The sequence below is a fragment of the Megalobrama amblycephala genome, linkage group LG10 (assembly GCF_018812025.1).
Source record: "Megalobrama amblycephala isolate DHTTF-2021 linkage group LG10, ASM1881202v1, whole genome shotgun sequence".
Classification (NCBI taxonomy): Eukaryota; Metazoa; Chordata; class Actinopteri; order Cypriniformes; family Xenocyprididae; genus Megalobrama; species Megalobrama amblycephala.
In genome coordinates, this window is record NC_063053.1 from 21,468,006 (window position 1) to 21,494,513 (window position 26,508).

General features: G+C 36.8%; 3 protein-coding genes across 4 annotated transcripts; 1 reads left to right on the forward strand and 2 right to left on the reverse strand.

The window, feature by feature from the left end:
• Window positions 1–6,942: 6,942 nt before the first annotated feature.
• Window positions 6,943–15,382, reverse strand: snx5 (sorting nexin 5). The gene is made up of 13 exons (XM_048205417.1): window positions 15,219–15,382; window positions 14,379–14,483; window positions 14,062–14,172; window positions 13,727–13,848; window positions 13,512–13,635; window positions 12,978–13,073; window positions 12,738–12,843; window positions 12,553–12,631; window positions 11,418–11,457; window positions 11,230–11,316; window positions 10,687–10,846; window positions 10,262–10,347; window positions 6,943–8,383 (listed from the first exon to the last, which is right to left on the reverse strand). Exons 1-13 carry the CDS (start codon window positions 15,252–15,254, stop codon window positions 8,333–8,335), a joined length of 1,203 nt encoding a protein of 400 aa, XP_048061374.1. The 5' UTR covers window positions 15,255–15,382; the 3' UTR covers window positions 6,943–8,332.
• Window positions 15,383–15,767: 385 nt separating this feature from the next.
• On the forward strand, window positions 15,768–19,728 carry mgme1 (mitochondrial genome maintenance exonuclease 1). 2 transcript variants are annotated; one of them, XM_048205419.1, is made up of 4 exons: window positions 15,768–16,471; window positions 16,539–16,761; window positions 16,924–17,056; window positions 19,434–19,728. In XM_048205419.1, exons 1-4 carry the CDS (start codon window positions 15,946–15,948, stop codon window positions 19,563–19,565), a joined length of 1,014 nt encoding a protein of 337 aa, XP_048061376.1. In that variant the 5' UTR covers window positions 15,768–15,945; the 3' UTR covers window positions 19,566–19,728. The 2 variants fall into 2 exon arrangements, with proteins under 2 accessions (XP_048061376.1, XP_048061377.1); XM_048205420.1 differs by having other exon boundaries at window positions 19,438–19,728.
• si:dkey-76k16.6 (uncharacterized protein LOC566817 homolog) lies at window positions 19,719–22,065 on the reverse strand. The gene is made up of 5 exons (XM_048205425.1): window positions 21,910–22,065; window positions 21,567–21,683; window positions 21,375–21,483; window positions 21,158–21,284; window positions 19,719–20,247 (listed from the first exon to the last, which is right to left on the reverse strand). Exons 1-5 carry the CDS (start codon window positions 21,982–21,984, stop codon window positions 19,851–19,853), a joined length of 825 nt encoding a protein of 274 aa, XP_048061382.1. The 5' UTR covers window positions 21,985–22,065; the 3' UTR covers window positions 19,719–19,850.
• Between the last annotated feature and the right edge of the window lie 4,443 nt (window positions 22,066–26,508).

A 26,508-nucleotide genomic window follows, 5' to 3' on the forward strand; every position in this document is an offset into this window, starting at 1 on the left:
TTTTCGACTCGAATGGGAGTTGTAGTTTTTTACTCGTTTTTCAACCAGGCATTTAAAAAATTACCTTTACAGACATTATTTGACTACCAAACGATTAATTTTGGCATCCTTTTAAATCGCCAGTTCGGTTGCTTGTATTTTTTTTCTTTTTAACTTTAAATATTTTATCCTATATTATTCCTTAAATATCCAGAAACAGGCCTACAATAATTTATAATTTTCAGATAGAATATGAATCTTTTTAATTTTATTCTAAATACAGTTCTTGTTTTTCCCTGATTGTATCTCACATAAAAAATATAATTTAAAGGACTGAAAGTAAATATGGAGAAGGTGGGGAAAATTAAAAAAAAAATTAAATACACTGCTGAGTATTTATATAAATGTCCTGCAGATCAATAGGATCAGTCTTTATTTGTCTTTATTTGCTTATATATTTTTTAAATTATATTTATTATGCTTATTAAACTTATATTTATTATCTTTATTTGTTTATATATATGTTATGATATAATACAATATATATATATGTTATATATTTATGTTAATATATATTTATACTTATATTTATTAAGTTAAGCTTATACTATGATGCTCAGGAGCTGTTTATTGACTATAAAAAAAATTATTTACTTTTGAAAGGTTGTTCTTTGGTGTGGTTGTGTTGTGTTAGGCGTGTGGCGTCACATTCATTTGTTTAGCATTGGGTGTGGTTTTTATCTGCAAGAATGTGGCATATAAAATTAGTAGAAATGTTTTAAAACATTTCAAATTTTACATATTATTTTTATATTATAAACATGATACTATTTAATTATAATTAAGAAATTATGTACAATTCACAGCAGAATAAAAACAACTAAGGACAGATTCATATGCATTGAACTAATGGTTACTTTAAAGGAGTGGATGCTCACATTCCACATTCATTTCTTTATTGTGTAGAATGGAGCAACAGTACTCACAACATCAAACTGGATAGGAGGGCGTTGAAAGAACAACACATACAGTAGAGAGCAGATTTAACTGAATTTAGTGCGTAAGTCCAAACCTTCTTGTCCTAAGAAACACCTCTCAAGTAATTTCTGACATGCTTTACATTTAATTACTTTATAGGTGAAATGTCTTGTTGTTGTTTTTCTTTGCAGTGATAGGCTACTTCACAGTATTACATTATTCAGACTAGTTGCATAATTCTCTGAGACTGTTGGCCCTCTACATGTATTACAGATCATACATGCTTGCAAAAAGTATACTGCGAGATATAAACGATAAATACATTATACTTAAAAATCAAATCAGCATGTCCATAAATACCATAATATTTCCAAATGTTTACCCTTGGGATAAAAAAAAAAAAAAAAAATCCTTCATAATTGCTTCATAATCATCTTGAATTTTACAACAGGTCCCGCATGTAAATGGTAGAAATATCTGGCATGAAACTGTAGTTATACTGCTGACTAAGATTTATCGGTCAACCATTCGAGGTCAAGTCAACGTGGTCTGTTTGCTTAGTGAGTGAGAGAGTCAGAGCTGCAGTAGCACATAGTCTAGAAAAGTAATTGTCAAAGGAGTATTTTTATTCATTGTTTGTTGAATTTTGCCTAACCCCAACCTTAAAGGTACATGCAATACAAAAGAATATTAACATTAAATGTTACCATTATTTCATTTTCTGAAATGTTTTCTGTTCAGAAATGAAGTTGGAAGCAAAGATGTAATATAATGAATATTCAGAAAAAAATAAGATGCTTTTGCATTTAAACAAAATATAAAGTATGCAATTTAAAAGTCTTGTGCATTGTTCTCTAGAGCACAGATGGAGCCCAGAACATTATATAACCTGTAAATGACGGCATGGCATTGTCTCACCTGTTACTGCAGTGTTTGATGTCTGTTCAGAGTAAACAAAACTGCTTCTCTTTAATTTTATTCTCTTTAATTTTTAAGAGAAGTGGACATACTGGTCATAGAAAAGGGATACATGTATGTATAATTTAAATTTAAATACTATTCTATTTATTTTTGCTGCTGTGCTTATAGCACTAGTCTCAGCCTCAGACATCACGCCCACAGACCGTTGGCTGAACGTCTGATGCATATGGCAAACTTAACAGGGTAGCATATGTCAAATGTCACATGACCAAACCGGAAAACTGTCTCATTGCATCCGCTTGTCAGAGAAACTGTTAACAGCTGTATGATCTGACGGCATATCTATGGACTTTTATGGTAATCAGCGGAACTACCTAGTTCACATTGTTATAGGTGTTTTATTCTATTAAATATCTAAACGTTAGTGTGAAGAAGAAAAATGAAAAAAACTTTTAAATATCAATCTGCATATGAGGGGGACATCAGTTGTGCTCATCTTTGCTACTCCTTTTATGTTATCTTGAATAAAACAGCAAATTTTTTCATGAAGCACATACAAAAGACCTAAACTGGAAGTGATCTGATTTGTTTTACGGAATACGGAAGTTAGATTGCGCATAACCCTTACTGGAAACACTTCGGGATTTTCAAAGTCGTCATCTGGTTGGTTGAATTCTACAGGATGTCCGGGAGATGTTTTTGTTGCATTCTTTAATGGTCTACCTGGAAACAAATGCCGTAATGCCAAACCCCCTCATGGAACAAGAACGCCATCGTGTTTATAACTGTGACAATGAGCTATTATCAGGATCAACTAAACGCTGGATTTTCAAAGCTATGTAAAGTTCGCGGCTCCATTGTTGCAGTAAACTTGCACGTTTTTTAATGAATATTTTATTAGATGCACGCAGGTCTGTTATTAAAGGGACATCAACTTTACATTTTCACGCCCCTAAACATGACACAGAACAAAAATGAACTGTGATTGGTGGCGTTACATGTCAGTCAAACGTCCTTTTGGGTGGTCCTTGGCCAATGAAAGCTACGATAGAGTCCAGACCTTCTGTAAATAGAAGAAGTTTGGAACCAACAGGAAAGCGGGCCACCCAGCCAAACTGAGCGATTAGGGGAGAAGGGCCTTAGTGTGACCAGGAACCCGATGGTCACTCTGACAGAGCTCCAGCGTTTCTCTGTGGAGAGAGGAGAACCTTCCAGAAGAAGAACCATCTCTGCAGCACTCCACCAATCAGGCCTGTATGGTAGAGTGGCCAGACAGAAGCTACTCCCCAGAAAAAGGCTCATGACAGAACCTGCGGACTCTCAGACCATGAGATCAACAAAAATTGAACTCTTTAGCCTGAATAGCAAGCGTCATGTCTGGAGGAAACCAGGAACTGCTCATTACCTGGTCAATACCATCTCTACAGTGAAGCATGGTGGTGGCAGCATCATGCTGCGGATGTTTTTCAGTGGCAGGAACTGGGAAACTCGCCAGGATCGAGTGAAAGATGAATGCAGCAATGTACAGAGATATCCTTGATGAAAACCTGCTCCAGAGCACTCTGGACCTCAGACTGGGGCGAAGGTCCATCTTCCAACAGGAAAACGACCCTAAGCACACAGCAAAGATAACAAAGGAGTGGCTATGGGACAACTCCGTGAATGTCCTTGAGGGGCCCAGCAGAGCCCAGACTTGAACCCGATTGAACATCTCTGAAAATGGCTGTGCACCGACGCTCCCCATCCAACCTAATGGAGCTTGAAAGATCCTGCAAAGAAGAATAGGAGAAACTGCCCAAAAATAGGTGTGCAAAGCTCATAGCATCATACTCAAAAAGACTTGGTGCTTCAACAAAGTGCTTCAACAAAGTATTGAGCACTTGGGATGGGATTTTTTTTTTTTCTTCATTTTTGCAAAGATTTAAAACAAACTTCTTTCACATTGTCATTATGGGGTATTGTTTGTAGAATTTTGAGGGAAAAAATGAATTTAATCCCTTTTGGAATACGGCTATAACATAACAAAATGTGGAAAAAGTGAAGCGCTGTGAATACTCTCCGGATGCACTGTACATTGAAAATATATACTCATATTGGCTGTGATCGTGAAAAGCAGCAGTTTTGCATTTGTCACTATCAACTTAACTGTTCTCTAATTCTTTTGTTCGTTTCAAGATGTAAGCCAAAGTTCTGTCCAATATAAAATATTAAACTGTCAATCAACTATCACTTTAAACATATGAGTAAAAAACAAACAAACAAAAAAACACGTTGTATATATCAATAACTGTGTGGCTCGTTACTCAAAAAATGTAATTTATTACTCCTTACTATACTCCTTTAAACGTAATATTATTACTTTCTGGCAACAGTAATTAGTTTCACTACTAGTTACAGTTGTAAGAAAAAGTATGTGAACCACTTGCAGAATCAGTGAAAATGTTAACAAAATAAGAGAGATCATACAAAATGCATGTTATTTTTTGTTTAGTACTGTCCTGAGTAAGATATTTTACATAAAAGATGTTTATATATAGTCCACAAGAAAAAAAAAAGCAGAATTTATTCAAATGGCCCCTTTCAAAAGTTTGTGAACCATTGGTTCTCAATACTGTGTGTGGTTACCTGATGATCTGACTGTTTGTTTGTTTTGTGATGGTTGTTCTTGAGTCCCTTGTTTGTTCTGAGCAGTTAAACTGAGCTCTGTTCTTCAGAAAAAATCTCCAGGTCCTGCAGATTCTTCAGTTTTTAAGCATTTTTTGCATATTTGAACCCTTTCCAGCAGTGACTGAATGATTTTGAGATCCTTCTTTTCACACTGAGGACAATTGAGGGACTCAAACTCAACTATTAAAAAAGGTTCAAACATTCACTGATGCTCCAGAAGGAAACACGATGCATTAAGTGCCGAGGGGTGGTAGCATTTTAAATGCTACCAAAAGTCATTGAGGTGGGGGACCCATTTTGCACTTGCCGTCTCCATATTTTGTGTAGGTGCAGTCATTGATTTTAACACAGGACAAGACACTCTGACCCAGAATTCTGAGATGTGATTGGGTAATCCAAGAGCAATATTGAAAACTGTAGAAAAGTAGGAAAAAGGAAACTGGGACAGAGGTAGACTATATAAAGCTTTAACGGCATCATAAGTGCACAATGAAAGTCTAGTATGACTGGAAGGTGGAATTGTATTGGATGACCCACTTAACGTCTTATATTTCTGTTTCAGCTGCTCAACTTTGTTGTATATGTAAGGGAGAGTATACATTCAGCCCGTGCACTTCCCTTCAGGGTCCCAATCATCCTGTGGGGGTTTGCTTTGTTATTATGATCAACAAACTCACATTATTCAACTTTTATATGCTAATCAAATAAATGAATAAATGGACATTCAATTATTTTTATTTTTTCTGTTATTTTATTTCTGAATTTTTTTTATTATCAGCTGACTGCTGAGTGACACGAAGGACATTAAACTAGCACATCAGTTACCAGTTTAGGGACATTATACAAAAATATTTGAGCACAGAATATAATTTTTGATCAGAATCAAGTACTCCAAACAGGCTTTTAGCTATGCAAATAAGCCAAACTTAATATAAAACATCAGATTTTATTATAAAGAGTATATAGTCTTGTGGAAAAGTACACAAGGTTTTAGTCTTTCATTTATTTGGTGTTCAAAGTTTCAATTACGCTTTAGGGTCAAAGCACAACATAGTGGATAGTAAAAAAAAAAGGCCATAAAAACTGCAGTGCTGCTAGGTTGTTCATCATTGAATTTCACATCTGATCTAATAGTCACTGGATAGCCTCCAGATATACAGTAGATGAGGAACTCTACACTTATGTACAACAACTCAAATGCAAAACCACAAAATTTCCACCTCAACTGCTGACATCAACCATATCTATTGTGTGGTTTGGAAGAGCTGACCCACATCCTGACTGAAATGACAACATTTTCCAACTTGTTTGAGAGTCCAACTTCCCTCATCATTGATTTTACAAATGAAGCTTTTTGGTTTTTGGCAGAGCATGGCGTGGTGGTCTGCCATGAAATTCTTGCATTCTTGCGTCAGCACATGGACGGTTGGCCAGTCATGATGAGTCACAGGCTGTACATCACTACACCACCATGATCAGCTTATTGGAAAAATAGATTGTGCTATTATAAACTGATGAAGTCAAAATGTGGAAAGTCTTGTGGAAAGCTCCTCCCCTATAGTCATAATCTCATTAATATTAATGAGCTAAGCTGTTAACATTTAGCAACGTCACAGCATGTTGGTGAGAATACTTTCATCATGAGACAAATACTTTACATATATTTAAGTCATTATTATGTAACACTGGCTGAACAACTGGGCCATGAAGTCTAAGATAAGGCCTGCAGACCTACAGTTCAGAGGCCAATGACAGGGAAACAATCACATAATGAAGAAGTAACTAGTTCCTTTTCTCACTGACAGAAAAACATGAATCAGTGGATAATGTAATGAGCCGTACAGCCCAAAAGTGGACAGCAGCAGCTTTAGGTGGAAACCTTCAATCAGTGTGTTTAGGCAAAAGGGAATGAGGAAGTCAATGCAGTAAATGTGTCTGGTAATCCCATTAATTGATCTCTAGCTGTAGTAGAATCTATAAAATATAATAATAAAGCTTCCTACACCGCCATTGGTAAGGAGCTATTGCTTCTTTGAGGCTGCAACTATAGCAGATATTGCTTCTTTGTAGCTGTATCTCGGCTATGATGTCTGATATTTAGCATTTCTCACATCAAGCAACAGATAACTAACACATCATTAAAAACATATAAGCACTGCCACCCTCTGGTGGGAAAAAAAGGCTAAATTAAAACAATAACAATGTTTAAAAGTAGCATATGTCGTTCAAAGAACACTAAGACTAATATGTGAGAATATGGAGATTTGTAACCACATAACCTTAAGGGAAATCTTCACGTTGCATTTTAGATCTAACACTCAACATCTTGTATATAAAAACTCACGTTTACATCGTTATAAAAAAAAGGAGGAATGAAAAGACACAAAAAGCCACAAATTGGGAAAGCAGGGCATATTTATTTTCATTATTGCAAGCTTTCATAAAAATGATGATAATCCATATGAAAACACTTTTCTTTAATCTATACAATCATTTATAAAATTTGTCGTCTCTGAGTTCGCACATGATTATAATAGTGCTTTTACAAAACATAAATCACCATAATTAGAACAGCACAGACACATATTTTTGTGGCTTTACATAAAACCAAACTTTACACATATATTGGTCCACTGAATTTAAATGTAGCAAGTCTTAAACTGTTAGTAACAACATCAAGAGAAAACATTTAGTCACGTAGAAAAATACATTTGAATAAGGAATGCTGATTTATATTTGATAAAGAAATAGTGTGGATGCAAACTATCAAACTAAATTAATTACGTAATTTAATCTTAAATCAGAGGCATTTTTCACATATGACTGAAAAAGTTAAGTTCAGGGAAACACATGCAGCTTGAGGAAAACATTTATGGAAGCATCATGTTATTCATGGCTGCATAACCTTTACCATAAAAAGCTCTGGATTCCACAAACTACTAATAGTAACAAAATTGAAAGTTGTGAGATTCACCCACACACACCAAATGGGGACATCAGAGTCAGTGTTCAATTTTACAGTCTGTCCTTTACATTTAACATAAAAATAACTAGATGAAATACAAAAAGTGCTGTTTTTGACCCTAGCAAAGTATAATTTGACAGAATTTGAATGTAAATTAATGTCAACATTCCCTAGGCGCTTATATTTTTGTCTAGTAATCTATGAGAAACTGGGTCATGTCTTTGGATGAATCTCAATTGAATAGAAAATATGCCATGTCACATAACACTTCTGAGGTTTATACTGCTGTTTGTCATCACACATCAAGTTTTATGTAATGTTTTTGTTAAGTATGCATCAGCTTTCCAGTGTGACAACAAAAAGCAGATTAATCACATTTAAAGGTACAAAATTGCAGTCAAAAACAAAACAAAAATCACGTCATGCACTTTTGTTTCTTCTGTCATTGTGGTGGTTATAACTGTGCGCATAATCTGAGCTAAAACATCTCAGCTAATGCTTGCAAGATCTGGAATACTTAAAGAAAGGGAGGCTAACAGCAATTGTGTTACTGAACTCAAATAAATGGGAGAGATTTGGGGTGATGTCATGTACACTGCCCTGTTTGGTGGCAAGTTTCTGGCAGTAAAACCAGGCATGAGGAAAAAAATGGATAAAGTGTAAACATGGTAGTGACACTGCTGGTGGTGGCTCTTTTTTATGTTTTAGAGTGGTTATAGAACCACATTAAGGACATTTAAAGTAGGTGCATCCAGGTTCCCCTCTAATGGGTTGGTAACAATGCAAAGAGCTCAAGATGGTCCAGTGAGCTCATCGTGTGGGTCAGTTGCTTTTGAGCATCTCAATGCTGCCTTGCAGAAGGGACACACTGTTCTGTAGTGAGTGTACAGAAGAGAGAACACGACAGAGAAAAAGAGAGAGAATGGATGGAAGAAAGTCAACATGTTGGGCCAAACCATGTTAAAATCTACTGATTAACGGATCACCATGACTTTCCTAGTTGATCATGATTACTATATTTTAAGCTTTTTTAAACTATAAACAATCCTAGATGTTGAAATATTTTAGAGCCGAGTATATCTAGAAAGGTTTACTACTGTTCAAAAGTTTGGGGTCAGTAAGATTTTTAAATGGATTTTTATCTTATCCTCATCAAGACTGCATTTATTTGATCAAAAACAAAGTAAAATGTTTTGTAAAATATATTATTACAATGTAAAAAAAATTATATTTTTATATATTTTAAAATGTAATTTATTCCTGTGATGCAAAGTTGAATTTTCAGCATCGTTACTTCAGTCTTCAGTGTCACATGATCCTTCAGAAATCATTGTAATATGCTGATTTGATGCACAAGAAACAAACATACAATTCTATATAATATTAAAGGTGCCCTCGAATGAAAAATTGAATTTATCTTGGCATAGTTAAATAACAAGAGTTCAGCACATGGAAATGACATACAGTGAGTCTCAAACTCCATTGTTTCCTCCTTCTTATATAAATCTCATTTGTTTAAAAGACTTCCGAAGAACAGGTGAATCTCAACATAACACCGACTGTTACGTAACAGTCAGGGTGTACGCCCCCAATATTTGCATATGCCAGCCCATGTTTCCAACATTATAAAAGGCATTAGACAAGGGCAGCCAGTATTAACGTCTGGATGTGCACAACCAAATCATCAGACTAGGTAAGCAAGCAAGAACAATAGCGAAAAATGGCAGATGGAGCAATAATAACTGACATGATCCATGATATCATGATATTTTTAGTGATATTTGTAAATTGCCTTTCTAAATGTTTCGTTAGCATGTTGCTAATGTACTGTTAAATGTGGTTAAAGTTACCATCATTTATTACTGTATTCACGGAGACAAGAGCCGTCGCTATTTTCATTTTTAAACACTTGCAGTCTGTATAATTCATAAACACAACTTCATTCTCTATAAATCTCTCCAACAGTGTAGCATTAGCCGTTAGCCACGGAGCACTATCAAACTCATTCAAAATCAGAAGTAAACAATATAACAGTATACAATACTCACATAATCCGACGCATGCATGCCACATGCATGACGAACACTTTGTAAAGATCCATTTTGAGGGTTATATTAGTTGTGTAAAATTTGTTAAGGCACTGTTTAAGGCAAGCGCGAGCTCTGTGGGCGGAGAGCACGGGATTTAAAGGGGACGCAGGATAAAATCGGCGCGTTTATAATGATGCCCCAAAATAGGCAGTTAAAAAAATTAATAAAAAAAAAATCTATGGGGTATTTTGAGCTGAAACTTCACAGACACATTCAGGGGACACCTTAGACTTATATTACATCTTTTAAAAACATAATCTAGGGCACCTTTAATTAATGTTGGAAACAGCTGAGCTGCTTAATATTTTTGTGGAAACTGTGATACTTTTTTTTTCAGGACTCTAATGAATATAAAGTTCAAAGCATTTATTTGAAATAGAAAATGTTTTGTAACATTATAAATGTCTTTACTGTCACTTTGATCAATTTAATGCATCATCCTTGCTGAATAAAAGTATATATTTCTTTAAAAACAATCTTATTTTCCCCAAACTTTTGAATGGTAGTGTATAATTCATATAGAAATTTAAATGAAGAAATTTAAATAGAGACATTACCAGGCTTGGTAATCACAACTTTACAATTCTCTACTATTACCAAGTTGTCCATGACTGTAGGAACACTTGTGCCACCCGGACACATGACACTTCATCATCCTCACCTTGGCATGTTTTATTTCCAGCTCCGTCATCTCAACCAAGTTCTTACGAAAGGCTACTACACGCCTTGCCTTGAAGCTGGTGAGCTCTACAAACACAAGAAATCAATGAAAGTAAGTAATTAGTGACTTGAAGGAAGTTCACCAAAAACTCAACTATTTTCTGATACTTTTTAAATACTTTATAGTCTCATCATCAATATTCTTCCCAATTTCTCTGCAGTTAACCAGCTTACCGGGTACAATGGCAATAGTTCATAAAAATCACTCCTTGCAGAATTCAAATCTATATTCTATTGGCTACCAGCCAAGATCTATAAACACCATATTAACTCTTCATATATTAAAAACTCAGACAATCATAGTATAATTCATTAGGGTTATTAAACAGTTAAATAAAAAAAAAAGGTTTTGATTGTACAACACACCTTTCCTGCCAGACTCGGAGAGCTTGTCAAACTTTTGCAGACACTGCTTCTGGTTCTCCTCAGCCTGTGCGATGTCCTTACCCTTCAGACGAGCCTTGTCGAGAGCTTTATTGGAATTCTCATAATCGGCAAGTGCCCGTGCACGTCTATATAAAAGGTCCTGAAGGACGGAATGGAATGCATTATTGCTAAACCTATAATCAGGATAAATCAACTTATTTGAGTGTTGTTAGTGAACAATGACCCAGGGTTGTCAGCCAAATGCGGGTACTCTTTACACAGTGGCAGGTGAGCTACAGTATAAGAACCAATGATGTATTCCTGAAGAACACAACGATGTGTATGTTTGTCTGACTGATGGGTAAAAAAAAAAAAAAAAACCCAGGCAGGTCTGGTGGGCAAAAATGTGAGTTTCCACCCTACAATGAACCCATTCTGGTAATAACTATAAAACATACACTCTAAAATACTTGGTTGAATTATACAATCCAGTCTATGTAATGTTATACAACTGATGTAACACAAACAGAGGGAAGGTTTTACCTTAGCAGCCTGGATGTCCCTTGTGTAGTATCTCAACAATTCTGTCAGCTTGAGCTCCTGATCTGATGCCACCCTGTCCTCCACTTTCTGCAAAACACACAAATGCTGTAACATGTTACTCATGATCTTATGAAAATGGCAACAGTTGGTTAGTAAGTTGGTTAGAAAAATCCTACAGAGATACTCACACGAAGCTTTTCAAACACATCAGCACATTTTTCTAAGTGCCTGGAAGGAGAACAAAGATTAAGTAAAAATAAAAATCTTACATCATCAAGCTTCAACACTTGTTTTGTGGAATGTATTTGTTGTTGTAAATTCTGCTGATTTAAATGTTTAAATCTAAATAATATAAAAACAACATGTGATGGGGCTAGTGTAAATGTTGGTAGGGCAAGTGAAATATAAAAAAAAAAAAAAAATGCGTGCGCACACAGTTTACCAGCTGTTAACAGCTACTAACTTTACTAATTTACTAGCATATCAATTTATGCTATGCTGCTTAAAGGGTTAGTTCACCCAAAAATGAAAATAATGTCATTAATTACTCATCCTCATGTCGTTCCACACCCGTAAGACCTTCGTTCATCTTTGAAACACAAATTAAGATATTTTTGATGAAATCTGATGGCTCAGTGAGGCCTCTATTTCCAGCAATGTCACCGAACCTCTCAAGATTCAGAAAGATAATAAAAACATTTAATGTGAGTACAGTGGTTCTACCTTAATATTATAAAGTTATATTAAAATAATGACTTTTCAACAATTTCTAGTGATGGGCGATTTCAAAACACTGCTTCGAAGCTTTACGAATCTTTTGTTTTGATTCAGTGATTCGGATCGCGTATCAAACTCCCAAACTGCTGAAATCACGTGACTTTGGTGCCCCGAACAACTGATTCGAAACGATTCGTAAAGATTAGAAGCAGTGTTTTGAAATCAGCCATCACTAGTTATTGTTGAAAAGTCGTTATTTTGTTTTTTGGCACAAAAAGTTTTCTAGTTGCTTTATATTATTAAGGTAGAACCACTGTAGTCACATGAACTGTTTTAAATGCCTTTAGTACCTTTCTGAATCTTAAGAAGTTCGGTGGCATTGCTGGAAATAGAGGCCTCACTGAGCCATCGGATTTCATCAAAAATTTCTTAATTTGTGTTCCGAAGATGAACAAAGGTCTTACAGGTGTAGAATGACATGAGGGTGAGTAATAAATGACAGAATTTTTATTTTTGGGTGAACTAACGCTTTAATGTATCAAAAATGTATTACTGTTCTTTGATAAAGCTGTTTTTACAGCAAGCAAGACATAATACACTTCTCACTTTTTAAAGGCAGAGTTATTGTTGTCTGCAGCAGTGCTGTTCAGAGCCCCAGAAATGTGGTTATAATCATCAGCAACATCTAAGAAAAGAAAGACAATCTTTTTGTGAATATTAATATCTCTTAGCCTAAACAAATAGCCAAAATGTTTGCAGCCAGATAATTCATTTGTATGAAATGGTCTCACTTTTGTGTGAACGGGTCATTTTCTCAGCCTTAGCAGTGGCATCTTTGATTTTACCGGAATAATCCAACAGAAAAGTCTTCTCCTGTTCAAAAAACTCATCAACTTCCTACAAAAAAGAAAAGAATAATAATAATAAAAAAAAAAAAACCTGGCATATCATGACACAAGTCAGAAAACTGCTGCCTGTCTGTTGTGCTGATAATAAAAACACACCCACAAAGAGATGATTGACACACTGACCTTGACCCCTGAGATAAGGACTTCATCTGCAGTCTTTACCATGTTCTTAAAGAACCCACCAAACATTTCCTTGGCATTTTTCCTCCTTACGGTGAGCTAAACAACAAATGAAAAGAGGAGAACAAAGTCAAGCCAAATATGAACCAATCAGAAGGCAGAACCACAGTGCGTAGTCTTTATCGCCACTGGCTGAGATCCAAGAAGGTCACGTGTCTTTGTTATCAGTACAACTGACACTTATCAGTACAATACAAGAATTACAGCTTATGGCTGAGACTTTATCTATATATATGAATCAGCAAAATAACAGTTGTCCAGTCAGAGACAGTTTTTGCGCTGAACTAAGCAGGAAGTTTCCCTCCTCCAATCCCCCTTTATCTTCTGCACTCATCCTCCAACCTCTCTCCATTTGTGTTTAAACTGCCAACATTGCAGCTTCGCAGGAAATAAGCAATGCCAACAGTCCCTCTCACTGTCTCTCTGTTTCCTGGTCTGGGATGAACAGGACTGGCCTAGACAAAGCGGAAGACTCACATCCTGGTCGTATTCCAGGAATATCTGGAAGTTTCTGTCCTTGCTGAAGACGGGGTGGGAGGAGAGTCGCTGAAGAAAAACTTCATGAACCTGCACGGTCTTCTTAAAAACAGCAAGATATTCTCTGAAACGATACACTGATTTAATTATACGCCACAACCTATGTGCAAAAAAAAGTGAAAAAATATAAAAATATAGTGCAGAATTTGACTCACGCTTCAAGTTCCTGCTTCATTTTGGCATATTCTTCCTTTGTCATGCTCGATTCCCCCTCTCCCAATTTATGCATCTTCTCCCGGGGACCCTCAAAGTCAGGTTTTGGTGGGGCGGGAGGGATCTAAGGAATATCGAGAAGGGAGGAAGGAGGAAAGTACACTGTAAAAGCAAGCCAATTCCATATGAGACTACTTGGCTATTCCAATCATGTACAATGCAAACTGATTGTCAGTAGAGAAACTCTGTGGTTTGCATGTCGGCCAACAGTTGCATTCTGTTGCTGGTGATGAGCTTTCATAAATCTAGACAATATGAATATGGGTTTTAAACTTACAATGAGCCCAGCATAATCTTCAGTCTCCACAATTGTGTCATGGAGCCAGAGGAAATCTTCATGCTGGCGTGGCACAGAAAAGTCTGGCTTCTGAAAGGAACTAAGTGTGGTCTGAGAGAAAGTGAAGGGCAAATTGACAGTATGAGTCAAAGACTTCATCTAAGACTACATCAAATGTATGTGACAATACAAATACTGACAGACAGTCAAAGAACTATTATAGATCATGGTAAGTTACACTAAATAATACATAGCGTGTGCAAGCTACTCAAGCACTGACTTATTTGAATGGATATAAATTTGATCTGTTGGCTCACCTTGGTGTGGACGGTGAATTTGACTTTGTCACGTTCACAGAGGGCATCAGGGATATCAATGAGGAGAGATGCATCGTGGTTCAAGTCCACTGATACAGAACGCACCTATATAAAGCATGATTTGTAAAAATGTCAAACGTCTTGAGAAAAATCATGAAGAGAGCTTCAAATAAAGACTCCTGAATGTGTATGGGGACAAAATTGCAGATATTAAAAAAATATATATATTTACTCTATTGTCTATGCTTATGAAACCATGTTAGCAAAGAAAACATGTTATTCAGTAATCCAACAAAACATAACGTCGTTTATTACATAAACAGTGTAGTGATCAGTCGTTGAGTTTGGAAAAAGCAGTAAGAGAAAATTTCTCAAATTATTTCTACAGAATATATATATATATATATATATATATATATATATATATATATATATATATATATATATATATATATATATACACACACACACACACATTTATTGACAAAACAAATACAACTACTGACGCATTGGCCAATATCACTATAATTACACTGCCAGCTAAAATATTATCATTATTGACAGACAGGCAGAGAGATAGGCAGATAGAGAGATAGAAAGGCAGGCAGATAGATAGACTATGACACGAAGACAGTTTAAAACCTGTTTTGCAGTTGTTATTGGGTAACACAGCTAGTAAAGAGTTATAGCTATCAGTAAGAGAGACATAATTTGCGATTGCTCACTACAAAATACTAAGCAGAGCTGGGCGGTTTTTAAGCAACCGAGCAAGTTGAGTGCTCAAAACAATCTTCATTAACAAACTTTGACTCTATAATAGAGAGATATGGCAACACATACCTTCTCCTTATCGCTGTCCTCTGATATAGATGTCATTTTCAGAAGATATTTCACTTATTTTATCGTCTCTGGGTTGTACATTAAACTGTACTTTTAACTTCCCAAATGCAGCTCGTGCTCCTCACTTTCCTCTCTCGCCTGTCACTATGGACATCCGGCTCGAATTTTTTCTGGCAACACGTCAAAATAAAAGTCTTTAAACACTTTCATTTGTTCGAATATTGACATATCATCGCGAAAAGAGAGAGAAAAACATATTATATACCCACTATACAGAACATTAAAATATTTAATGACTAAATTAACAACATGTTGTGACTTGTGAGAAGCTGCTACATAAAATTGCTTAGTGTTTTGGCGTGTAGAAACGAAAAGTTGTTTTATTGCTTTTCTACTAAACATGACCATATATATAAAGTGAACCATATATATTAAACGTGAGCATATATATAAAGACTACTTTCAAAGCCTACACCTAAACGTTGCATTGTGGGAAATTATGTTTTATAGGAACGTGTTCAATGTACGTTCGATGAAGTTCAAACTACAATTCCCATAATTCCCCTGTATATCCAGTTCAAACTGCGCTCCATTTGAAACTGGAATGTATCATCATCGTGGTCGCTAACTTTTTTTAGTTTATTTATTTTAATCTATCTGTCCATTTCACAAAGTATGCGAATGCAGACGTAAACATAACCGTAGAAACAGGATAAGAACATTAAGTATGGCGATTACAATGCAAGTATTGAAGCTTTTGATACAATGCAAGTGTGCGAGATCAATGGGCTTCCCCTCTGGTCAGTTCTCGCGTGTGGACAACTTTTCAACTAGCTGTCAATGGCGAGCACGCAAAAAGGTCAGTCAATACCGCACAGTGGACACAGAGCGCTACTCGTCTCTAGTGCGCGCGGTGTTGTCCTCAAAAACCAGCTCCCAGACTCCTGCGAGCATCGAGGATGAGGACTGTCAGCTGTACGGACCTGTAGTACGATCCAGACCGCCTTCACAACAGCCCAAAGTACCTAAAAACCTGCATCCACTGTTAAATGAGGCCAAAGGTCAGTCGGAGTATGTGCCGGGACCTTTGGCTCGTATAACATTACAGAGGGACTCTCATACGAAACATCTGCCCAGTGTGACCCGAATCCTCCAGAAGACCATGCCACCTGACCAAGCCTTTTACCTGGAGAGGTGGAAGAGAAAGATGATTGCTGAACTCGGAGAGGAAGGATTTAAGGAATACAGCTTGAGTAAGAATATTTATTTTCTTAATATTAAAAGAACTACACCTCCTAATTTATATGTGTCGTGTTTTAGACATTTTCAGACAAGGACGGCTGTTCCATGCTGCCATTGAGGAGAATTTCACCCAGGAAACCTCTTCTAAAGAGGACCCTGAGCACCCAATGGATGTGTCTGGATATGTAGAGAGTGTATCTCATGTGCTGAATGATATAACAGGAGTGAGAGCTATTGAGAGTGCTGTGCAACATTCTACATTACAATACCTGGGCATTGTAGATTGTGTTGCCCAATACAGGTGAGATTCATTTCTTTAAATCAAAAAGTCATAAGGATTCATAATCAGATTCATCATGTACTTTTTAACGTATCCTGGATTATTTTAATAGAATTGTGTATTCTTGATGCTTTCTTGCACATATTTACATTGTTATTCATCCCTTCATCTGCTCTCATACAGAGGTTCATTGTGTGTCATTGACTGGAAGACCTCAGAAAAGCCCAAGCCCTTGCTTCGCCATACTTATGACAATCCATTACAAGTAGCTGCATACATTGGGGCCTTGAACAGTGACAACAACTACAGTTACCAGGTAAACATTACTGACCCCGTTTACACCTGGTATTGAGATCCGAAACAAATATAAAATATGTCAGTGAGACCAGCAGAGGGTGCTCACCCTGTTGTCTATGTGGGTCCTAATGCCCCAGTATAGTGATCAAGACACTATACTATAAAAAAAGCACTGTCCTTCGGATGGACGTTAAAACGAGGTCCTGACTCTCTGTGGTTATTAAAAACCAGAGGATATGCTTCCAAAAAGAGTAGGGGCGTAACCCTGGCCAAATTTGCCAATTGGCCTCTATTCATCATCAAGGCCTTCTAATCATCCCCATATAAATACTGACTGGCTTCATCACCCTGCCTTCCCTCCACCAATAAGCTGGTGTGTGGTGGGTGTTCTGGCACAATATGGCTGCCATCGCATCATCCGGGTGGATGCTGCACATTGGTGGGGGTTGAGGATATTCCCCTTTTCCATAAGTAAAGTGCTGTGAAAAGCGCTATATAAATGTAACATAATATTATTATTATTATTATTATATGCACAAGACATCACAGAACTACATTTTGCCTGATATCAAGATGCAGTAACATAGATCATATTTTACACAATTCAGTTCAGTTAATACAGGTACTTGAGAATTCAGCTTGATCTATCAATTTTGTGCTTAGATTGAAATTCAAGTATATTTAGGAGAAACATTTTGACATTTATGACAAACGTCAAAGTTTGTGGTCAGTAAGATATATTTCTTAAAAGAAATTAATAGTTTTATTCAGAAAGAAAGGACACATTAAGTAAGATTTGTTTCAAATAAATTATGTTCTTTTGAACTTTCTATTCACCAATGAATCCTGAAAAAATGTATCACAGTTTCCTCAATAATATTAAAGGGATAGTTCACCCAAAAATGAAAATTTGATGTTTATCTGCTTACCCCCAGCACATCCAAGATGTAGGTGACTTTGTTTCTTCAGTAGAACACAAATGATGATTTTTAACTCCAACCATTGATGTCTGTCAGTCTTATAATGCGAGTCAATGGTCACACAGTTTATAAGAGTCAATAAACATGCACAGACGAATCCAAATTAAACCCTGCGGCTCGTGACGGCACATTGATGCATTCAGCAATTGCTTGGTGATGTCTGATCGCGCTTTGACAACGGCAGTGATGTCTCGCGCTTATACTTCAATGAGTGCTAGACATCACTTCCGTTGTCAGAGCGCGATCAGACCTCACCAAGCAATTGCTGAACGTAGTTGGACATAGTGGTGTATTAGAGGTAAAAAATGATATACTGTTCGGTTTCTCGCACAAACCGATCGTTTCGTGTCTTAGGACATCAATGTGTCGTCACAAGCCGCAGGGTTTAATTTGGATTCATCTGTACATGTTTATTGCCTCTTATAAACTGTGTGACCATTGATTCGCATTATAAGACTGACAGACATCAACGGTTGGAGTTAAAAATCATCATTTGTGTTCTACTGAATAAACAAAGTCACCTACATCTTGGATGCGCTGGGGGTAAGCAGATAAACATCAGATTTTCATTTTTGGGTGAACTATCCCTTTAAGCTGCACAGCTGTTTTCAATATTGATAATAATAATAAATGTTTCTTGAGAACCAAATCAGCATGTTAGGATGATTTCTGAAGTATCATGTGAAGTTGAAGACTGAAGTAATGGCCGCTGAAAATTCAGCTTTGCCATCACGGGAACAAATGTAGTGTTGCCAACTGTTTGGAAAGTAGCTAAAGGCTGCTCAAAAAGTATTCAAATGTCGCTAGATGACGTAATGCACCAACTGTCGGCATTTTACATCCACTTTCTCTCCTAATCAGTGCTCACATACTGCATTTTGATACAATATATAGCCGGATATCCTGTTCTCATTTACATATTTTCTGTCAAACTATGGAAAGAGCATGATATTGTGACTGACTAGCCTACATGTTAACCAGAAGTCCAAAAAGTCACTAGATTTGTTGCTGGTCATTTTCTTTCAAAAAAAGGGGTCTGAAAAGTCGCAAAATTTGCTAAATTTAATACCAAACAGTTATTTTGAATCAGTAATATTTCACAAAATTTAACTATTTGTGAACAAAAACAATTCAGCTTTGATGAGCATAAGAGACTTCCTGCAGCATTTATAAAATTGTACATACCGTAAACTTTTGAACAGTAGTCATAAAATCGCTCCCCTCAAAATCTATTAACCAGTGGTCACATGTTAATACCCTGTGTAAAAAGGTCGTGTCTGACCACTAGTGAACAAATCATCTGAGATGGATCTTATTTCCATGTATAAACGGGGCCTTAAGTCATTTACTCTTTTTAAATGGCTTGTTGAAGTTTTCCATTGCAGTCTTTCATCATGTTCTGTTGTTTATGCACAGGTAGAAAGCGGTTTAATTGTGGTGGCCTACAAAGACGGATCACCCGCACATACTCACTTCCTGAACTCACAGCAGATTATGCCGTTCTGGCATAAATGGCTGCTTCGACTAGAAGAGTATGCAGAAAAATAAAACGGCTTTAACTAGAAAAACAAAGCAAGCTGATGCTACACAATGTGTAGTTTAACTGTAAATGTTTGTTTTGCATTTGATACAAAGAATATATAGTTGTTTTACCCATTTTATTAATGGAATGGATTCTTTATAATTTAAATAAAACAAATGTTTTGGTTAATGATGTGGTTGATGTATTGGTGTTTTTTTAAAGTTGTATGAACATCATATCAGAAAACAGCTTTTTACATAGCAACACACAGCATCAGACAGAACAGAAGCTAAACAATTTTGATTTCTGCTCTAAAAATCATTAAATACAAACCAGGCTGCCCTGTAATCCGGTTCCTCTGTGAAACCCAGGCTTGTGAAGAGCGTGTAGGATAACTGGTTCTTCTCCTCTATAAAACAGTACACTGGATAACCTTGAGAGTGGAGTCTCTTTGACATAATGGTGACCAGTGCTTTTGCATAGCCTTTTCCTCTGTGTTCTGGAACAGTGTACAACATTCCCAGAGCACAGGAGGGATAAGTTAATATCCATGCTACTGGTTGATCATCTGCGTCCAGGACACAACAAGAGGGAAAGTTCAAAATCATATTCTTAATCATTAGTTTGCTGTGTTCACAGCCAAACTTCCAGCTACTGTTCACTAGTTCAAGATGAGACTCGTTGAGAGAAGATAGCGTCAGTGATAAACTGCAGGAAAAAGAAAACAAATATTAGTTTAACCTGATATTCCTCACTTAGGGGTCAATACAGTCCAAATGAAATTAGTGTAACATTTGTTATGAAATGATTGTAGTATATTTTGATTAATATGTTGTATTTTGAGAGGATTTTATGGTACTAGACAACCTCTCTAAATTATGCACCATTTCTGTCTATATAAAATAATAGAATAAACTAGATTAAAATGCTTGAAAGACAAACTTTGTTTTCTAGACAGAAAGTTTGTAGTTGTTTAAAAAGCTTGAAGTTTCAAGGAATTTTAGTTTGTTAAAAAGGTATTTATACATTTATAAAAATTATAGAAATTTATAAAACTGAAGGCAGATTGGAGTCATGTGGTAGGAAACATAAAGAAAATCATATGCAATACCATGATACACTACATGCCAGTATAGCCATATATATATAAATATAACAGGGCTGTGTAATCTCTAGTTGCTTATAAGAATGTTTTCAGACATTATTACTTACTTTTATTAGGTTTTGCATTTGGATATATATTTTAGACATTATCAAAGAAGACTATTGTGTCTTACTTGTAGACTGTACCCAAAAACTGCTCTGTATTTTCATATTTCCCATTCATATCCTATGGCATTTTTGATCATGAAGATCATATGTGTAACAATATTTAAGACCATTTAGCCTTTTCTAATCATGTCCACAATAACATTTCAATTAAATAAAATGACTGAAGACCAACAAAGGTTTAAGAATGACATACAATGATGTTGACAACAACTGAAGGGCCATTTAAAGGTTACATTTCAGTTACAGTGCTTGTACATTACTGAACATAATTTGACTTAAACTATGAACTGCCATAAAATTGTATGTCTGAAGTGTGGCGTCAATGATTACAGCTGATATACTTCACCTATCAACTTGTGACTGTTTTGATGTCTCTCGAAGAACCAACATGTGGCACACAGCTTCTTTCTTCACGGGTACACCTCTGTTTATTGCCACGACTTCCAGCATCTTCTCATGTTGAAGCTCAGCGGCTTGAAACAAAGGTTTTAATGGAAAAAGTGTGAGATCTTCAAGGTTTTGAGTGATTTATGTGAAAAACTAGCAAAAAGAGATTTAAGTACCTAAGCAAATATACATCTTCCAATCAATGACATCTATCTGTGCCAGCAGGTCTCTGAGGTAGACATCGTTTTTTGAAAACACAGTCAAGTCTTTGAAAAGGTCTCCCGTCTGTAGAAAAAATAGGAAACGAGTTGTTGAACCTATTGTTAACTATTTAACTAATCATTTATATTTCACAATGTTCCTGATACCTCACGAACTTCTGGTTTAATGAGTACAACTCTGAAGTCTGGCCACAGGTCAACAAACACACTAACAGGATCAGCTCTCTGTCCAGTTCTGTTGAGTTGGACAATACATCCATATACCTGTATATATCCAGGACAAAGTATAAAAAATATAAAGCAAGACCAAATTAAAGGTTTGCAGTCAATGCGTCGCAAATGACGTTTACTGCTACCGCTGACAGTTGAGTTGCATGTAAAGCATTATATGAAATTTTGTATTTTTAGTAGCTAAGTTTGTTAGCAAACTTATGCGGATTATAGGATCATTTGAAGATGTACTTTATTAGCTCAATGAATGCTTTCAAACCTGCCGTGACTGTGGAAAGTAGTTTTTAAGGTCTACTTCCAGGGTCTTCAGATCCTCTGTAGTCAGCTGACGCATTGTGGGGGCTCTCTTCCACGCGCTTCACTCGGCGTCAGCGTGTCTACTTGTATTGCTCGCAGTGCATTTAAAAGCCTTATAGAACAGACCCTGCTCCAGGGTTGCCAAGTCCGCTGTTTTACCACGGGGCTACTTCTAAACTTTGCCGCGGGTTGATTTTCCTTCGCTGGTTAAAGGTTTGACATGTTGCATACATTTTATTTGACTGAAATGCTTGTATTGAAATATTTTATTTTCTAAAACTGTGCTAGATTTTAAGTTTTGTGAAGTAGGACCACTGAGTGCCTTGAGCTGTGTTTAATCACTATGATAGTGCTTTTCATTTTATATAACTGTGACCATAAATATGTATTTTGGGTATGGGAATGGCATATTTTGATTTTTGATATTTGGGATGTTGTCAATGTGATACTTTTGGGCTATTTTTGATTGGCCATTGGGCTAATTTTGTAACGCAGAGCTGGCAACCCAGCCCAGTACGTAAGTACTGTAGAAAGGAAGGGGTTGCGGTTCAAGGTTTTGCAAATTTCAAGTGCTCATGTAGGCTAGTGACAAATGGTCAAAAAGTGCTTTAGTTTTTGAGATACCCCTACCGGAGGTAGAACTAAACCCAACAATGTTTTTCCTCATCTCTAAGGTGTCCCATATATGAAATGGATTCTTGGCTAAAAATATTTTAATGCTAAGATTGTTAAATTAACAGATATTGTTATACACCCCAAAACCAAAAAAGGACTAAAATATAGCCTAGCCTGTCCATATGGGAGTTAAGGCATATAAACTAGTGCAGATCAATCACACAAGGTCTGAGAGCTTTGAAACTTGACATGTTTGTAGTCAGGAAGTTGATTTAACTACTAGAAAAGACTGGATGTGAATATCTTGGTGTATGGAATAAATAGAGACATATAAACCCATACCTAAAATAAGCAGACATGCACAAATTGAATATTTATGCAGAATGTTTTCATTTACTTTGTGGTTGCTTAGGCATGGATTATCATAGAAACACATATGATGACTTGTTGGAAAGGTGGGATTGAATCCAGCAATACCAAATATGTAAATATAGCATGACAAATCAGACTGTTCTGTCACTCAATGTATGAGGCGTCTAAAATGAATGACATAATTTAGTCCAAAGCCCATTATCAGCGGAGAGAAGAATGTTGAGAAATTCAAATAAAAGATACATCTAATAATGAAATATTTCATATGGCACCTTGTACTATATGGAAACAAAGATTGAAATCGAAAAATAACACCTTACCATAGCACAAACAGGAGACCAGGAGTCAGGATTGCAGTTTGACCTTAATGAGCCTTTTAATAAAACTAGAACGTAACTTCACACAATACAAATTAAAATACTGTCTTAAATGAAACAAATGGCAATCTAACTAAACAAACACTCTGTGGGGGAATGAGCCCTGTCTTCTCAGGCTGTTTTTTGGGGTTTTTTCTAGCACCAACCATTTGGAACATGAACTGCTTTTGGTAGCCATTCTGAGGTCAGCTCCCTATGATGTTACACCTGCAACACACCACTGTCACTCATCCACATTGTCATCAGTGACAAAGTGGGTCATATTTGGACAGTATGGGAAAGAGCAAGAGCAAAACTCTGTGCAGGTCAAGCCCACTGAAAGACACTGGCATTTGGTGGCATCGTTGCAGTTTCCGTCTTTACAGTAGAGGTGGGTGATGTCTCTAACTTCTTTAGGTGCTGGTGCCTTTTGGAACATCACAGGTTCAATACACTCATCTTCTCTGAGCCTCCATCCTCTGCCAACTGGTTCCAGAGAAGAGGTTTGGCCAGGTGACTGTGACGCCACACTGCTGTTTGGTACAAGCTAGGCTCTCAGCACATGTTGCTGGAAGGCATCTTCTGTTGGGGGTAGATTTGCTGCTGACAAATATGTGGTAGATGCTAGTGTGTACCTCAGCTCATCCAGGTTGGTGCAAGGATGCCCATCCACCTTTTTCTTTTGGCCATACAGGAGGGCATACCTTCTTGCCACAGGCAAAGCCTCTTCCAGGCTACCAGAGAATCCAAATTTGGTAATTTCCTGTAACTCACAAAGATGGGTCTTCAGTCTTGTGAGGGCAGTGGCCTTCCCAATTCTGTACAAACTGTTTGTGGTGTCACAACCTGTGAGGGCGAGGCATGCAGGTAAACATTCACAAAGCACTGCTCCGAGCTTCTGAGCGATCAAACAGATAGGGATGAATTTTTCCTTAAGGCCATGTCCAGAGTGCATAAACACTGCTGAGGATCCAAACATCCCTTTGCTTGAATAGTACAGAAGCAAAACTAGTACATATGTATCTTCACATTTGACAATAAGACGAGAATGTGACTGTGCAAGGTGTATTGCATATAACACCAGCCTCGTGTCAGCCTCCTCCTGGTCACTGTAAAGATCTTTCAAGCAGTCAATGCCTGACTTGCTAACCCTCTTAACCTCCTGACCATTTTCAAAGCAACCTGCCATGATGACTGTGTTCCTTGAAGAAATTCTCATTCTCAGGTGCTGCCAAAGCTACATAGAGCAGCCTTGTTTCCACTGGTCCTGAGGTATTTTCTGTAGTTTGGAACACTTGTTTGTCCTGTGATGATATGTGTTTGTCTGCTGGTGTGAATGGTGCCTCTTCTTTATCTTTCAAGATCTTTGACTGAGTGTTGGTGGTCATATCTATCAAATCTATCTGGTCTGCTGCCACAGATGTGAGGAAGTGCCTAACTTCTGTATAGGAAACGCAGTGCCCCATTGCACTGAACTCACTGATGAGTGTCTTACTACCAAACTCATGATGTATCAAAATGGCAAGTCCCAGTGTGATTGGCGTATGGATGTGACAGCTCTGTCCAATAAGGTCATGGCAGATTGCGATAACACACAGATTGTCCTTTGAAGCTGGGTCATCATGACATGTTTGGTAATCTCTGTGGGCATGTGAATCAACACACCAGTTGACAAAGTCATACGGGATGTTGGGTACATACTTACTGCATTGGAGACGTGATAGACGGTCACTGCTGACATATGATTGACTGTCATGCTCTACCTGCTCCATGCTTTTCCCCAATATGTCTGCAGCCCTGTGAAATATTTGGATTTCGGAAAGACTGACTTGTCTGTGAAAGTGTAGTCTCACAGTCTGCTGTTATTTCTGTGAGTTTAGCAGCTTCCCTCAGTGCACAACCTATGGTCATACTATCTGAGCAGATAAGATCTGACTGTCCTGGCACATTTTATGGTATTTGGCATCATATGCAAATACCATTAGCTGAGAGTGAGAGCACATTAGCTATTTAGCTATTTCACTCTAGCTACTCTAGCTACTTGTATTAGGCTAGGTCAGACTTTTCATTTGACATAATATTTGTAATGATTTACTTGTGTGGTTATGAAGATATCAATAAAGACAATCAAGTAGCTAGCTACAGCTGGATCCAACCATTAGCCTAACAGTAGTCAACTCACTAGACCAGTGGTTCCCAAACCTGTCCTGGAGGACCCCCCAGCCCTGCACAATTTGTATGTCTCCCTATTTCTGACACACCCATTTCAGGTCTTGTTGTCTCTACTAATGAGCACATGAGTTGAATCAGGTGTGTTATATGAGGGCGACATACAAAATGTGCAGGGCTGGGGGTCCTCCAGGACAGTTTTGGGAACCACTGCACTAGACCAATCAAAAACTCAAATTAAATACATCTAATATCTTGTTCTTATTTACTCAAAGATCACACCAATGGGGTTAAGTAAGCAGTGTAGGCTCTACTGCCCACTGCTGGTCTGGAAAAAGCTAACAATATTATTTTCCATTATTCAGTAATGACTTGACCAAAACAAAATTTAAGCGAATATACTTATTTTAATAAAAGTGTTCCATTCCAATGTTAACCTGATTCTATTGGATCTGTGTTTCATATGAATTGTATAGTATACTGTGCCTTATGAAATGTATCATTATTAAATGTATCATAAATATAGATCAGCACTTACCTAATGTAACTTACTTTGCAGTAACAATGAATTTGTCAACATTCTTCTCACCACTCATAATGTGTTTTGGACTTGAGACTATTTTGTCTATTATTCAGTGTTCTTTCATTTTAGAGACCTCATACATTGAGTGACAGAACACAGATTTGTCGTGCTATATTTACATATTTGGTATTGCTGGATTCAGCACAATCCCACCTTTCCAACAAGTCATCATATGTGTTTCTATGATAATGCATGGCTAAGCAACCACAAAGTAAATGAAAACATTCTGCATAAATATTCAATTTGTGCATGTCCGCTTATTTTAGGTATGTGTTTATATGTCTCTATTTATTCCATACATCAAATATTCACATCCAGTCTTTTCTAGTAGTTAAATCAACTTCCTGACTACAAACATGTCAAGTTTCAAAGCTCTCAGAGCTTGTGTGATTGATCTGCACTAGTTTATATGCCTTAACTCCCATACGGACAGGCTATATTTTAGTCCTTTTTTGGTTTTGGGGTG